This window comes from Myotis brandtii, unplaced genomic scaffold (genome assembly GCF_000412655.1).
Source record: "Myotis brandtii unplaced genomic scaffold, ASM41265v1 scaffold94, whole genome shotgun sequence".
NCBI classification, from domain to species: domain Eukaryota; kingdom Metazoa; phylum Chordata; class Mammalia; order Chiroptera; family Vespertilionidae; genus Myotis; species Myotis brandtii.
In genome coordinates this window covers 1,459,006-1,475,513 of record NW_005371876.1, presented here as the reverse complement: position 1 = coordinate 1,475,513, position 16,508 = coordinate 1,459,006, and the positions used below count along the sequence as shown (strand labels likewise).

Below are 16,508 nucleotides of genomic sequence, written 5' to 3'. Positions count from 1 at the left end.
GGGTGGCATCGCAACCTCCCGATCCGCCCTGCTCTGTGCATGACAGGGGGCGGCGCCCCAACTCCCCAATCGGCCCTGCTCTGAGCCTGACCAGGGGCTGCACCTAGGGATTGGGCCTGCCCTCTGCCACCTGGGAGCAGGCCTAAGCCAGCAGGTCATTATCTCCTGAGGGATCCCAGACTGCGAGAGGGTATAGGATGGGCTGAGGGACCCCCCTCTCCCCCCCGAGTGCACAAATTTTTGTGCACCGGGCCTCTAGTCTATATAATAAAAGCCTAAGTGACCGGTATGGGGGAATGACCAGAACGACCAGTTGCTATGATGCGCTCTGACCACCCAGGGAGCAGATGCTCAATGCAGGAGCTGCCTCCTGGTGGTCGGTGTGCACCCACAGGGGGAGCGCCGCTCAGCCAGAAGCCGGGCTCACGGCTGGCGAGTGCAGTGGCGGTGGCGGGAGCCTCTCACACCTCTGCAGCAGTGCTAAGGTGAGCGAGCAGGTGAGTGGTAAGGAGCGAGGGGTCCTGGACTGTGAGAGGGCGCAGTGAATGAATTTCATGCACCGGGGCTCTAGTATAAGATAACATGCCTGTTCTTACATTATGATGTATGTAACCTAAGCTCAAATGGCACAGTGAGGTAAGAGGGAGGGGGAAAGACAGAGAAGAGAAACAAATGTGCCAAAATGTAAAAATAAAAAATAAAAAATGGGGGGGGGCGCTTAAAAAGATACATCTTTATGATGGGTATCATTTAGAGCTTAGGAATGGGTATTTATTTATTTTTTAGCCCTCACCCAAGGATATGTTTACTAATCTTAGAGAGAGAGAAAGGGAGGCAGAGACATATCGATGTGAGAGAGAAACATTGACCAGCCACCTCTTGTACACACCCCATCTGAGGACTGAACCCACAACCTGGGTATGTGCCCTGACCGGGAACCTTTTGGTGTATGGGATGACGCCCCAACCACCTAAGCCACCCAGCCTGGGCTGGAATAGGTATTTAATAATTCCTAAATTGATTTAAAATTAGTAGGTTTTGCTTCATAAAAATAAGAAGTGTGGAGGGATGCACAGGTAGAGCGCAGAGGGCTTTTAGGACAGTGAGATCATTCTGCAATGGTGCATGCATGTCATCACACATTTACCAAAACTCAGAATGTACGACACCAAGAGTGAAGCCTAATGGAAACTATGGACTTTGGATGGTAATGATGTGCCACTATCGGCACCTCAACTGAAAAAATACACCACTCTGGTGGGGGATGCTGACAATGTGGGGGGCTGTGCGCGTGGGGGCAGTGTACATGGGAACTCTCTGCACCTTCTGTTCGAACTCACTGTGAACCTAAAACTGCTCTAAAAAATAAAGCCTATATAAAAAGACATTTTAAATAAGACAATATAAAAACAGCAGCTATCCCCTCTTAGTATCTAAAAATTAAAAGCTTCTGTTCAGCAGAAAGCATCATTAGTAAACTAAAACTATTTGCTATACATATTTTTTTAAATTGATTTGAGAGACAGACATTGATTTGTTGTTCCACTTATTTATGCAAGTATTGGTTGCTTCCTGTATGTGCCCTGACCAGGGATTGAACCCGTTGGCAACCTTGATGTATTAGGACGATGCTCTAACCAACTGAGCTACCTGGACAGGGCTGCCATACATATTTTTGATGGCAAATATCTTTAATATATGAGAACTTTTACAAATCAAAAAGGAAAATATGAGTAGTTAAAATATTTTAAACTTATCAAAGGATATAAACAAGTGTTTCATAAAAAATATCCAAAAATTTCTTAAAATTTTAGTGTCACTAGTTATTAAATACACAAATATTAAAACAAGATATTTGGAGAGGATAATCTGGAAAAAAATTTTTACATTTTATTTTGAAAATTTCCAAACATATAAGAAAGTGGAGATAATAATAATAAACTTCTATATATACATCAAAAATGATCACTTACGGCCAACCTTGTTTCTTACACACCCCGTCTATTCCTGCCCCCATAGATGAGCTGGAAGTGACTCTTGGATGTCACATCATCTCATCTATAAATATTTCAGTGCCTATTTCTATAAGACAAGCCCTATCTTCATAGCATAACTGCAGTCCCGCCATCATTCCTAAAAAATTAATCATTTCATCAAACATCCAGTCAATGGTCAAATTCCCTGATTGTCTGATAACTGTTTTTGTAAGTGGTTTGTTTGAATCAGGATCCAAACAAGATTCATTCAGTGTATTTGGTTGATATGCTTCTTACGTCATTTTAAGCCCTTTAAAAGGGCCCTTTCTACAAAACAGATGTTCCCTCTGTGTGGCAGGATGAGAACGTCCCAGAGAAGTTCGATTAAGGAACCACTGGAGACACAATGGGAGATGCTTCTAGAATGCAATTTTTTTTTCTTATTTCAAATTATTCTCTCCTCTTCTGAATCACTTTTTAAATTTATTTTTTAAAATATTAAATCTGAATTTTTTATTTTTTGGTATTTTCCAATTGTTACAGAGAAAAAAACAATCATCACCCAAGACTCTACCGGATCAATTATTACTTTACTTGAGAGACTAAGAATAAAGGTAAAAGACTGTGAGTCACTAAATCAACAGTCAAAGAGATGTGAGTTTCAGTAGGGCCTAATTATGAACCAAATTAAACCACTAAACAGCTACATATAGTTATTTACAGTCCCACAGTGTCTGAGTTATTTTTTTCTTATGACGACAACTTCAACAATTTTCCCGAAACATCAAAGATTAAATTTTTTTAAAGTTTGGTTTGGAGCCCCTACTTCGTGGTGCTCTAAGCAGGCACTTAGCTGGCCAGCTGTGTAATCACTCCGGCTTCCTTAACAAGATGCACCGTGTTTCATAAAGCAATTCTCCTTCTGGGCCTTAGTCTCCCATTTGCCAAACAGGATGGATACATTCTACTTTCTGCCAACGAAGAATTGATCCCGTACAGATGGAACACCCATATCACCACGGAAGTTTAATGAATACTGTGCCATAACACTGGTGATAGGAGACTCAGGGTCATCAGGTGTGAATCCGTTTGAGCTGTTTTAAAGACACATTCTAAATAAATGTTAGAAAATATTATCAATGACGACTTTGTGCTCACTGGGGAAACCTGGGCAAGAGCAATAACCCACTTGCCTGGGGTTCCCACACAAAGAGAACCCCATTCACCTGCTTTGTTTACTGCCCTACTGTATCCGCAATTATGGAGTCTCTGGTTTTCAATAGCAACTTCAAAACTTTGCTTTTTTGAATGGGACAGAGTGTATTTCAAAAAGGAGTTAATGAACAGAACAGAATTTCTATGCTTTCTAAAGCAGGTAGTATCTCTTTATGGCATGAAAAAATCCACAGAAGAGAAAAAAAATAAATGATTCAGGAATTATTTAATATTTAGGACTTCAAAAGATTAAATACAGGGCAAATACTTAATATTAGTGAATATATAATAAAAATTATATAATCACTTGTGTTTCATATATTGCATATGGCATATTGGTATTTAGTATGTCAAGAATTACCACAAAACCTCATACTCTGACTAGGTAATGCGAGCTTCCAGAAATGCATTCCTCATTTGATCTTCACCAAAAGGCCAAGAAGTGATCTGATAATGCATCCTAATATAATCAGTAAGTTAGATGTACATGTACGCATGTTTGCTACAACTCTTAATAACAAAAATGCATTTTATATTGATACAAACTAATGTTTTATATTGAACTATAATAAACTTTTATGATTATCTGTTTAGAAATAATGACACAGCTTAAATATTTTATAGTAGGAGAAGGATGAATTAAGGTACATTTGTACAATGCAATGGTATGTATCTATGAAAAATTATATTTAATTACATAGCAACACAGAAAATGCTGATAATAAAAAGAGAAAGAGGAAAAGCAAATTACCAAACTATATTTTTGCTATATATGTAACTATGTAGAGCTACCCATGTCAAGGAAAAGGATGGATAAGCAATTTTGGAATACTAAACATTTGATTTATGGGTAGGGAGCCATTGGACAGGTTATTTTTGTGTGTTATAATATGAAATTACAGATCTATGAGTAAATGGTGAGTCAGTTGGCTTGACTTATTTCAACACTAAAATACATAATGAAGTTACACAATGAAGTTAGGTATTCATCATGCATATTCACTTAGGTCACAAAATGGTACCTGCAATGCTTCTGCACTTATGTACAATGTGTACGTACTTTTCCTGTATTACCAACTCAAACTTAACAGTGGTTACTTCTGAGTGACAAAGTTATAAGCCTTCATTCTTTTAAAAGTTTCTAATACTTTGAAAAATGTCTACATGTACATATATTAACTTTATAATTAGCAAAATATTTTAAAATAATACCTTTAAAACAAAAGAACACGTCATAAATGCACTCCTTCAAAATATTTTAAATTTGAGGCTGTGGAAAGGCACTCTGTGTTTCTGGCAAGGAAAGCTCCGAATCACAAAGCCATCCATCCTCCTAAAGTTAGTCCATAAATGGAATGTAAAAGGGGATCCTAGACAAATTAATCCCAAAGTGAGCAATAGGTAAAACTAGGCAGGTAAATTCTGAAAAGGATTACTAGATGTTAAAAATCTTTTAAGTCTATAGTAATTAAAACTGCATAACAGCAATGGATAAACACAAAGGTAGATCAAAAATAAAAAGGGAAAAAGTCCACAAATAGGCTAAAGAACATATAAGAGTGTGATATTTTTATAAGGTTGACATTTCAAATCAATAGAGAAAAGACATCTTGCTTACTAAATGTTATAGAAAGAACTGGGTAGTTGTATGAGGGGAAAAAGTTGGCTTTATACCTCACACTTTATATTAAATTCCAAAGAATCAAGATTTAATTGTGAATAGTGAAACCCTAAAATTAGTTTCTTGTAGGGAAGGCCTTCCGTCATGATATTATATGCAGAAGTTATAAGATCAAATATTAATATACTTGATTACATAAAAAAGTCAGAACTAAAAAATTAGAAGCGAAGTCAAAAGATAAGGAGATCTGCCCAGCCAGTGTTGCTCAGTGGTTAATTTTTGAGCATCAACCTATGAACTAGGAGGTCACGGTTGGATTTCCGGTCAGGGCACATGCCCGGGTTGCAGGCTCAATGCCCAGTGTGGGGTGTGCAGGAGGAAGCTGATCAATGATTCTCTCTCATCATTTATGCTTCTATCTCTTTCTCCCTCTCCCTTTCTCTCTGAAATCAATTTAAAAAAATACATATATGTATATGACAAGGAGATTTAACCAAACCACTATGCTGTACACCTAAAACTAATACAAAATAATACTGAATGTAAACTATGATTAAAGAATAAAATTTTAAAAAACAAAGGAGAAATTATGGGAAACATTCAACTCATTTCACAGACATGGCCAACATCCAACAGAAAATGTACACAAAATATTTGACCACAGTTCATAGAAAACAAAACACAAACAGCTACTAAACAGATGAAAAAATGATAAACTTCATACAAGATAAAAAAAAAAATCCCTATTCCAAGAAAATATTTTCCACCTACCAGATTGGCAAAAATTAAAAAGACTGGTAATATACAATTTGGTGGCAAGGTGCAGGTGACCGACCAGGCATGTATGTTGCTGGTGGGATTGTAAATTGGTATAATCTCTATGGAAGTCAGTTTAGAAATAATTTTGGAAATTGCAACTATATAGGTTTGACAGAGCAATTTTACTTTGGGAATTTTTCTCATGTGGATATATTTATATATTTGCAAAATAACTGATTTTTAAGATTCCTAGTTGCTGCATCAATTAAATGACCGCCAACAGGCTCTGGTGGCATGTATCCAGTGCAGACATACCACAACATGTCTGCAGCTCAAAGTAAAGAGGGGCTCTCTATGTTCTGAAATGGAATAGTTTTAAAGATCTCGTAAGTGAAAAAAGCAAGGGAAACAGAGTATTACACGCTGCCATTCATAGAATAAGAAAGTGTGTGTGGGGAGAAATGTGTGTTGAGGTATTGCTGTGCACCCGTGAGGAGCTGCTGGAAAGGCAGCAGGAACCTGGACGCTAACATCGCCTGCCTCTGCAGAGCGGCGCTGGTAAGCTGGGAGGCAGGGGTCCATGGGGGATACTTCATGATAAAGCTTTTTGTACCTTTGGAATTTCATATCTTGGGGTTAGATTAACTATTCATGAAATAAGTTTAATTTTAAAATTATTTTTTAAAATTAAGATGATAAAAAATGAAGCAATAATTACAAGTTATTGTGAAAAAATCAATCAGAATGTGATTAGGTAGATGTTAGGATGTGATACTGTTATGGTTCCCTCTCTCCCCCACCCCCTGTTTTTCATAGCCGTTGTTATCATTATGTAAATAATGGTATTCCTCATGAGGGAGAAAATAAGAATGACCCAAAGGCTAATAACCCATGAAATCTGAATTATTTCCCTTGTGAGGATAAGTATCTACATTGACCAAGTCTCACTTTGGTACCAAAAGTAAATATTGGAAAGGAGTTACTCCTCCCCTCCTGGCAATTAAAGATCAAACCCTTACCCATCAGATCCTGGCCTGGAGGAAGCATTATCGGACGAGTTAGAAGAGGTGGAAATCACAGAGGACGTCACCGAGGTGATGGACAATCTCCGCAGCGTAGACGACATGATGTAGGGCAGCACAATGGACCCCGTGCGGCTCTGCTTCCTCTCGGTCAGGTTGGGTGGCTGGAGAACACATGCCCCCCCTGGTTAGCTGGCCCAGAACTCAGCCCATATGAAGGAGTGCAGGGCCCCCCCGTTTGCTTGTGGCAACTGCCCAACTGTATTGGCTGGCACCCCATTCTGATTGGTTGGTGACTGCGCTGCCTCAGTTGTTAAATAATGAAGCACTTATATTCTTATTTATAAACACAACTTATGTTAAACCTACTTTGTTTCTAAGACTAGAAAAAATACACCGTAATTTGCTGTCAGCCACATGAGAGAGAAATAACCAATATGTTCGCCCACCAATACAGCAAAATCCTCTGTCTGCTTTTCCAGATTTGCTTCTTTCAGGCATTAAAAAAAAGTGGAGTATTATAAACATCATGCAGCCAAAGAGTAAGTTGGGATCATAGTACTGGTCTAGTGTTGTCTCATTGGTCATAATTTACCACCGGCCAGCCTCCAAATTCCCATACAAAAAAAAAAAAAAAAGAAAGAAAAGGAAAGGAATATTGGCCTAATAGGAAAGTTTCAGACTGAAACTGCAGACCTGAATCTCAACCTGGCGAATCTCAGGGAGTAAGGGAACACTGACCTACCTTCATGAGAAATTTCTCCAGTGGGACATTGAACCCTACATGCCACCACTTCAAATTTACATGCTAATGTTGGCCTGGGTCTAATCGAAACCAAACTCATGAGGTGAAAGTCACAGTCTCTGCCTGCCATCTAGGAATTTGTGTGGAAGACAAATTTTCCTAGGAGAAAACTCCTAGCTGGTGGTAGGTTAGGAGGCAAATTTCAGGAATTCATGATTGAACACTCAGATGACGGAAAGAGATGATCAAACAGACTCTCTGGAGAGAAAGGTAGTGGAGATGGAGGTATGGGAAGAGAAGAGAGAAGTGCAGAAAAGAATCTAGAGCTTGATTTGAGGAAGAAAATCTGAAAATTGGAGGTTCCGGAATAAGGCAGTTAAATAGAGCAGGTGAACTCACATTAAGAAGAGCAGGTAAATGAAGGTGGGACCAAGCAAACAATCGACTGCTGAAAAGGTTAGCACATGCACCCCCCAGCCCAACTTCTCAAGAGGAAAAACAGAAATTTGTAGCTGTGAGAAATGTGTTAGAATGGTCAAAAATTATGAAATCAACTACATGCATTGTAAATGTCCTTCACAATTCTTTCTCACTTCAAAGGTGTCAAGAGTGAAAACTTATCAAAATAAAAATATATTAGAAAAAACTGTAAGAATTGGACTAAGTCAGGACAGGAACAACCAGTTTCTGGGATCAGGGGCACCTCAACTTCTAACAGAGTCATTCTCAAAGCGCCGGCCCTGCACCAGCAGCATCAGCACCACCTGGGAGCATGTTAACAATGGAAATTCTCGGGCCCAGCCCAGAGCGATTGAATCAGAAACCCTAGGGATGTGGCCCAGCAACTTGTGTTTTCACAAACCTTCCAGAAGGTTATGAGTGTTGTTCAAGTTGGAGAAGCCCTTGGTAGCAGGAGGATGGTAGAAAGTCATCAACAGTAGACCATGGCTTCTCTGACATTCCACCCCCGCATCACCCGCCCCATATTTTCATGCCACCTACGCTACTTTGACTCATTTGGCATCTGAAAAACCAGTCAATACTATAAAAGGTAAGAGAGAATAGAGAAAGCTTAAAGGCTACTTAAACAAAGCCTACCAGTGTGATAACCCCATAGAGCTTTTCCACTTTCTCCTTGAGTTCCCGGAAGCAAGAGGACAAACGGTTGTGCAGCGGCTTGAGCTGCTCCGTCAGCTTCTCCCCATGGATGCGGATCCCCTCTGTCAGCAGGGGCATCTGGAAAAAGGGCATGGAAAGACTGCAATGTGGTTTTGGATGAGGGATCATTCAGATTTGGGGAAAGACGGGGGCTGGGGATGGACAGGTAAACAGGCAGACACAGCACATATCAAATGAGAAAGCTACTTGTCAGTGCAATGCTTGGGAGCTGAACGCCTTGAGTCAAAGAAAGCAGAGAAATGCATGCACCATGGACACAGGCAAGCCCTAAATGGCGGAGGGCTGCCAGACAAGGCAAACCCATCTGAGCCCAGGCCTTTCTGTGGATGAGCAACGATAGGCTTAAGCCTTTGATGGCATGGATGGCTGCACTCTCTCCCACTGTTCACTGAAGGAGTGAGAAAGAGAAAGACAAGCCAACGTCTCTCAGGTGACACAGGTCTAGAGTCTCATCTCTAAAAAGGCCCCTCTTAACACTGTGCAGTCTAATGGATGCTATTCCTAGGCCGCTTTGCCAAACAAAGGGATAGGTTGTGATTCCATGGTGCTTTTTTAAAAAAGGGAAAGTAACCCTAAAAGTGAGCCGTAGATTTGAGCCCTAGAGAAGATGTTACACTCATGCACTACAGCCGCCCACGGAGGGCAGTGGGAGCTGTCCAGCCACATACCACCCGTAGGGCATACCTGTAACGCTATCAGTCTCTTCAGCAGCTCGATCTTCTCCTGGTCTTCAGGATGCTCCTGCAAGTACTTTTCTGTAAAAAAAGCCTAAAAGCAGAGCACATGGGAGAGTTAATGAGAACACATACCTATCTGTGTATTTGGCCCTAAAGGAGCGGAGGGAAGCCTGGGAGGCTGAAACATGCCTCTGTCCTATGTCATAAACCAGGAACGACTAAGTAACAGCACAGCCCGCATCCATAGTGAACAATTCAAAAAAGCAGGTGCTATTTTGTGGTCCTTCTGTAATCATGCAGTTTCTACCAAGAGCACATTCTTAACAATAAACACACACACACACACACACACACACACACACACACACACACACACCAATCAAGTAATCAGGAGCAGAGAAGAATGTCATTCCTTTTTTTTTTTTTTGGGGGTGGGGGGAGGGCGGGATAGAAGAAGGAGGAAGGGAAAGGCACCAGCTTGCTCCTGGAGGGAGAGCTAGAATGTCATTCCTTAAAATAACTATTCCAAAAAACTAAGAAAAGGCCAAATGACCATATCAAAAAGTTATGTGTCAGATTAAGTACACAGGTATTATAAAGAAGAGAGCAAAAAATTAACAGACTGGAGATGTGGCTGATGGATTTTCTGCTCTACCACGTGATACAGGCTGTACTATAATTTTTTCCTATATTAAGTGAAGATTAATACCTGTATTTTATTACTAACCACCTATCCAAAAAGCTATTTTGAGGACAATATGAGACAAAGATGGAAAATGTTTTGAAAATGTTAAATGCATTTATTATATATCAAAATTACATCACCTATAACATAATCAATGCAGGAGCTGCCCCCTGGTGGTCAGTGTGCTCCCATAGCCAACCTCCCGCGGTCGGCCAACCTCCCACGGTCCCTCACCCTGGCTGGCTGCCCCGACCAGCCCCAATTGGGACTGGGCGAGATGGCCCTGATTGGCCCTGATCACCAGTGAGGCCGAGGGACCCCACCCGTGTACAAATTCGTGCACCGGGCCTCTAGTATAATATAATGCAACTAAATTCCCAAAGCACCTGAGTCAGAGAACATCAGAGTGCCCTGAACTTAATTTTTCTAGCAGAAAGGCTGGTGAATTACAGCAAACAGCTCCTGGGTTCTTATGAGGCCATGGTTAACCTGCCTTAAAACAGGTCACTTGTGTCAGGTAGGTAATAATGGGTTCCCTGACTGATTGCAATAGATCATGGTGATCAATGAGAGTTTAACTTCTTAATTTTAGAAATGTACAAAGCTTTACACACTAATTAAAAGTATAAACTAGTATTTTAAGCCAAAGTTCCTGAAACACTCTATATCCTTCCTTTGCTTTTTTTTTCATTTAAATTAGAGACAGTAACATTGGGGAAAACTTCATATGAAGTTATAAAATATTCACGGATGTTGGCATATATGAATCTGGTTTTTAGGGGCATTCTGAAATATTAATACTTGGAAAAACACATCAAAATTACTATCAGATAGCTAACAGCGGGCCTCTAGTATAATATAATGCAACTAAATTCCCAAAGCACCTGAGTCAGAGAACATCAGAGTGCCCTGAACTTAATTTTTCTAGCATAAAGGCTGGTGAATTACAGCAAACAGCTCCTGGGTTCTTATGAGGCCATGGTTAACCTGCCTTAAAACAGGTCACCTGTGTCAGGTAGGTAATAATGGGTTCCCTGACTGATTGCAATAGATCATGGTGATCAATGAGAGTTTAACTTCTTAAGTTTAGAAATGTACAAAGCTTTACACACTAATTAAAAGTATAAACTAGTATTTTAAGCCAAAGTTCCTGAAACACTCTATATCCTTCCTTTGCTTTTTTTTCATTTAAATTAGAGACAGTAACATTGGGAAAAACTTCATATGAAGTTATAAAATATTCACGGATACTGGCATATATGAATCTGGTTTTTAGGGGCATTCTGAAATATTAACACTTGGAAAAACACATCAAAATTACTATCAGATAGCTAACAGGAAACATACTCACTGAAATTATCCTATATAATAAAAGGCTAATATGCACATAGACCGAACAGCAGAACAACTGAACAACTGGACGCTATGATGTGTGCTGACCACCAGGGGGTGTGTGCGGAACATGGCAGTGTCGGCAGTAGGCGGCAGAGCGGGGAACATGGTGGGTGTCAGCCGCAGCGGGATGGTGGAGCAGGTGAGTGGGGGCGCCAGACCAAGGCGGGGTGCTGGTGGCTGTCATCAGGGCGAACCTCTGGTGGTTTCTGAAAATTCTTTGCCCTGCGCGCAGCGGTCCCGCCTGGTGCTTGCATCTGCTGCCAGCGCTGACCCCACTCACACCCGCTGCGGGTGCCCGGCACCAGCCCCGATTGCTCGGCACCTTCAGCGGGTACAAACAGCAGCTGGCAGCCCCCATCACCCCGCAGGGCTTCTCCACCTCCCCCTGCTCCTGAGTGGCAATTGGGGCAGTCGCCACTGCTCGCACCCACTGCTGGCACAGGCCCCAATTGCTCTGTGCCATCAGGTGCGAGCGGGGTAGGCACTGTCAGTGTGTGGGAGCAGCAGTGGCAGGAGTGGGGCTGCAGTGGGAGGGGCCAGGCGGGGGCACGGAGGATGGGCCAAGACCTGCCCCTGTGCCCACCACAGCCTCGCAGCCCACAGTTCCTTTCAAGGGGCATGAATTCATGCACTGGGCCCCTAGTTATAGTATAAAAAGGATCGTATTTTGGATCCCAGTTTTTTATTGAATTCCACTGTAACACTAGAAATTATTACTGAAACATAACAAGGGCAAGCTGGATTTTACTGCTGGTGGTGAGAATCAGCCCACTTAACGTCCACTGGCCCTTCCCATCCATCTTCCCCCGACCACCCGTCAATCTCCAGGACAGTGCACAGGGCGGTACTAGCCAAATGTTTATTTTCAAGAAGAGGATTCCAAAATTATTTAGCCACTAAAAATGTACCTAACAATTAGTTGACCCTTGAACAACGTGGGGGTTAGGGACACTGAACCCCACAGTAGAAAATCCCTGGAAATTTTTTATTCTACAGTGTGCCCTTCATGTCCATAGATTTAACCAACTGCAGGTGGAAAACAGTATTTTCGAGCTGTATCTGGGAATGTGAAAGTACTGCTTTCTATTCGTAGTTGACTGAATTCACGGGTGGGAAAGCCAGGGATATGAAGGGCCAACTATACTTAATGAAAATGTCCAGGTGGAAGTGGACCTGCACAGTTCAAACCTGTGCTAGTCAAGGGTCAACTGGATCCTTAACTGGACTTTACTTACTGGATGCATCCCCTCCGTTGCAGATGGTGCCACACCAACCCTATGCAATGGAGCACAGGGGAGCGCTCCTTTCCTGTGTCCCCGGGGAGCAGATACAACACTTAGTTGACCTAATTTAGTTGTAGAGCCTGGCCAGCATTTGTCCACGCATCCTCTGGCCCATCAAGTGGGGGTGGGATTCCTAGAGGCTAATTCTAAACCAAGCGTGGCTCTGCCTCCCCCACACGCTGCTCCACTCCCAGAGCGTCCTCAGTGGTCAGCCCACCTGCACCCTTACACCTCCCAGGGGAGTTGGAGGGGGAGAGAATAGCAGGTGAAGCAACTGGATATGGTATGTCTGACTGATCTTTCAGTGACTCTTCTCCAGGCAGTAGCCTAACCCAGCTGGGTTGCTGAAGGTCTCCAGGAGCTGTGAGGTTGGGGACAAGCTTTTCATTAATTTCACTTGGCTATTCATATAAAAAGGGGGAATGAAAGTCTCTCAGAGAAGTGGTAAGAAACGAATTCATCAGCTGCACAATGCCACAGAGAGGCATGGAGACACCCAGATCTTTGAGTCCTATGGGGTCCCGGGAACTCAGCCTACCTTCTCTATTGTTTTCTTTTTTTGTTAACCCTCACCCATGGATATATTTTCTATTGATTTTTAGAGAGAGTAGAAGAGAGGGAGAAAAGGGAGAGAAAGAGAGAGAGAGGGGGATTGGTTACCTCCTGCACATGCTCCTGCAACCCAGGTATGTACCCTTGACTAGTAATTGAACCCAAGACCCTATGGTATGTGGGCTGACACAGTAACTACTGGGCAACACTGGCCAGGGCGACCCAGCCCACCTTTTCATAGTTGGAGTATCCCCCCATGACGGCCGGATCTACGATGCCATTGAGCAGCATGGAGAGAGGATGCACAGAGAGGGACCGGTCCCAGGCATGCTGCTGAACACAGTTGCTGATCTTCTCATTGGTGAGTTCCATGGTTTCGATGGCATTCTCCAGAGGACTGATTTCCTCCTGTGACAGAGAGCATGGGAGGGGAAGGGCACTTCGTGAGCTCCACAGCAGAGACTGGAAAAAGCCCAAGTATTCCCCTAATAAGGTATAAAATTCCCACCAACCAAAGAGTGAGCTTTTGCTGGTCAAGGTTATGTTTCTTAGGATACCGTACTCATTTGAAATGGTGTTATAAGTTGCAAAAATAAGCTTTTAAAAGTTTCCTTTGAAAGTATAAGGGTGGCTTAAATATCGGAGCTATAGAATGATTATTTTGGGGGGCAAAGCATCTACAGAAATTCTGAGAAGAAAAAAGTTGGAGCTATAATAATGATTGTTTCTTAGGCAAAGCTTCCTTAGAAATTTTTGAGAAAATCAATGACAACAGAGTAACAGGATATCTGATCCAGGACAGAAGCACCACCACAAATGTTCACTGCTTCTCCCATGAGGAAAGGTAAAGGACTTTAACAGCCAGACATTCAGACTATACACAAGTCACCTTAGTATGGGTTCTATGGTTAAGAGAAGTCAGAAACAGTAGGATGCATTAGGCTATTCGGGCTGAATTTTGGATGAAAATAAGATGTAATATAGATTCAGAGAGAGACCTTCTTGTAGAAATGTCTTCAAAACCAGGTTTTAAGAAAAACTGTCTCCTTCCTCATTTTATCCATTATCATGGGTAATTACCCCCTAATCTTCTCCAGACTTGATTCTAAGAGTCTCTGTCTAAAAATCATATTCATCCTTAAAGAATAATGATATACACCAGTGGAATGAGACATGCAAACCCCAGTTTAGATTTGTATAAGACATAGTTCTTGACTGCTTACTTATGTACCACAGTAACAAAGTGACTAAGATATAATTCATGGCTGGGAGGAACTTATGATTTCAGTGGGGTCTCAAGTCGCATGAACATGGTAAGCAGCTCATTAGGAAGAAGTGCAGGAGGCGATGGGCAAAGAGAAAGAACCTCTAAGCCAGATTGGGAGTTTCAGAGATGGCTTCCCGGGGAAGCTGGTGCCGATATGGAATCTGAATGGGAGTGAGTTAGGTTGCGAAGTGGCAAGAAGGCATTCTGGGTAGAGAAAATGCCTCAATTTCACAGATAGTTGAAATAGCATGGACTGAGCAGTTTAGTTCCAGTAGATTCCATCAGAGATGGAAGAGCTGAGTCAGAGAGACCCTGTGCTAAGGAGTATGCAGTTTACACTCTGGGCACTGGAGAGCCACAGAAAGGTTTTAAATATGAAAATGACAGAATCAGGTTTCACTATGGAGGTCACACTGAGGCACTGAGGAAAGTGGCCCTCAGAAGGCCCAGGCAGGGAGGCCAAGTAAGGGTTTTTCCAATGGCATCAAACTAGAGGTGAATGGGGGACTAGAAACAAGGCACAGGGGCTGGAGAAAAAAGAAAACAGATTTAATAAATATTAAAAACAGGCAGCTTTGGGGAGTGGACGATGGAAGAGTCTAGGATGACTGCTGATGTGATTAGCTGAGAAAAAGAGGAAATGTTCTGAGAGCGGAGAAAGTGATTGACAGGAAACTCAAGGAGGCATTTCAAAAATGTTTCTGGGTGCTGGCAGGAGACGAGGACACTCCTGTGGTCATAAAAGAGGCATTCACTGTGCACAACCTTTAGGGTTGGTGCTGTAACATCAGTTTTACAAAGACGGTCTATCAGACAAGCATGCTTTTTATTTTTCTTCTGGAAAATGGAGCTGCCAGAAGAGGCTGGCTGAGCTCGTGAGAACCAGAGGGGGGATTTAACAAAGGCTCCTATTATATTTGGAGACAGAAATACTTTTCTGAGTTCCAGTTTCAAATGACTCACTGTTGAAATCTGCCTGACTTCAAACCACTTGAGGATCCCAGGAAAGGTGTACCCAGTCGTATACGTGGTCCTTTCAATCCACATCGTCTGGTGGAAAGAAGAAGAGGAAATGTTGGTCAACTCCCAGGCGTTTAGAAGAGCAAAACTCCCTGGTTCCATTAAATGAGATTCCATTCTCAAATGCCTCCTTAGAGAAAAGGCCATATTTTCTCTAAAAAAGGACTCATTCTGGATGTTAAAAGCTGCAAGGGTCCTCTCTCTGGGCCCTCTCACCCTCTGGATGGGAAGTTTGGAGGTCCAGAGAGGGGTGACTGCTCACAGTCATAGAGGTGGCAGGCTCAGGAGTACAGCCCAGTTTCTGGACTCCTGGTCTAGTTTTCTACTTAGATGACAGCCTGCTGTCCTGGCAATAAGCACACGAAGCCTCTATCCCCGGCCGACATCATTTCTGCGGGATGAGCTGGTTAGCTGGAAGGCGGCTATTTTGGATGTCAATTCTACCTTTCTCTAGAGGCCTAAGGGCAGAACTCACAGCAAATTCGTTGTCCGGATCCTTTTCTCCTTTCCGGAATGGCCGCGAATATTGGAACTGCTGCACTTCGTTGGCTCTGTAGTAGCTGGGGAAAGAGACAGCCATGACGTCATAGCTCTTAGAAAAAGCTCTCCGTGATCTGACTGCAACAAAGCCTGGGGAAATGAGACATCTTCCGCACACGAGTCTTATCCACTGAGCTCTCAAAGCCAACAGTCTCTGCAGTGAGGGCTGATGTTAGCGCAATTTGATTTTACTGTACACCTTACATTTATTACTTATGAATCTGCTTCACAGCTCACAATTTAAAAAGGTATGTATTTATGGCCACGTTTGTAATCTCATCTGTATAGCTTTGTAACAGTTCCATCCATCCTGCTAGTGTTTTAGCTTCTCAGAAGGGATTAGACCAGGGGTGGGCAAACTTTTTGACTCGAGGGCCACAATGGGTTCTTAAACTGGACCGGAGGGCCGGAACAAAAGCATGGATGGAGTGTTTGTGTGAACTAATATAAATTCAAAGTAAACATCATTACATAAAAGGGTACGGGTTTTTTTTTTTTTTTTTTAGTTTTATCCATTTCAAACGGGCCGTATCCAGCCCGCGGGCCGTAGTTTGCCCACGGCTGCCCTAGAG

General features: G+C 42.3%; 1 protein-coding gene across 1 annotated transcript in view; it reads right to left on the bottom strand.

Moving 5' to 3' along the window:
* DOCK5 (dedicator of cytokinesis 5) overlaps positions 1 to 16,508 on the bottom strand; it is a 160,760-nt gene that overhangs the window by 13,650 nt on the left and 130,602 nt on the right. Inside the window, exons 42-47 of the mRNA XM_014533084.1 lie at positions 15,872 to 15,956; positions 15,340 to 15,426; positions 13,341 to 13,517; positions 9,202 to 9,285; positions 8,437 to 8,574; positions 6,591 to 6,757 (exon numbers count right to left, since the gene is read on the bottom strand). Coding sequence (XP_014388570.1) covers positions 6,591 to 6,757; positions 8,437 to 8,574; positions 9,202 to 9,285; positions 13,341 to 13,517; positions 15,340 to 15,426; positions 15,872 to 15,956 — 738 coding nt within the window. The remainder of the gene's footprint in view (positions 1 to 6,590; positions 6,758 to 8,436; positions 8,575 to 9,201; positions 9,286 to 13,340; positions 13,518 to 15,339; positions 15,427 to 15,871; positions 15,957 to 16,508) is intronic.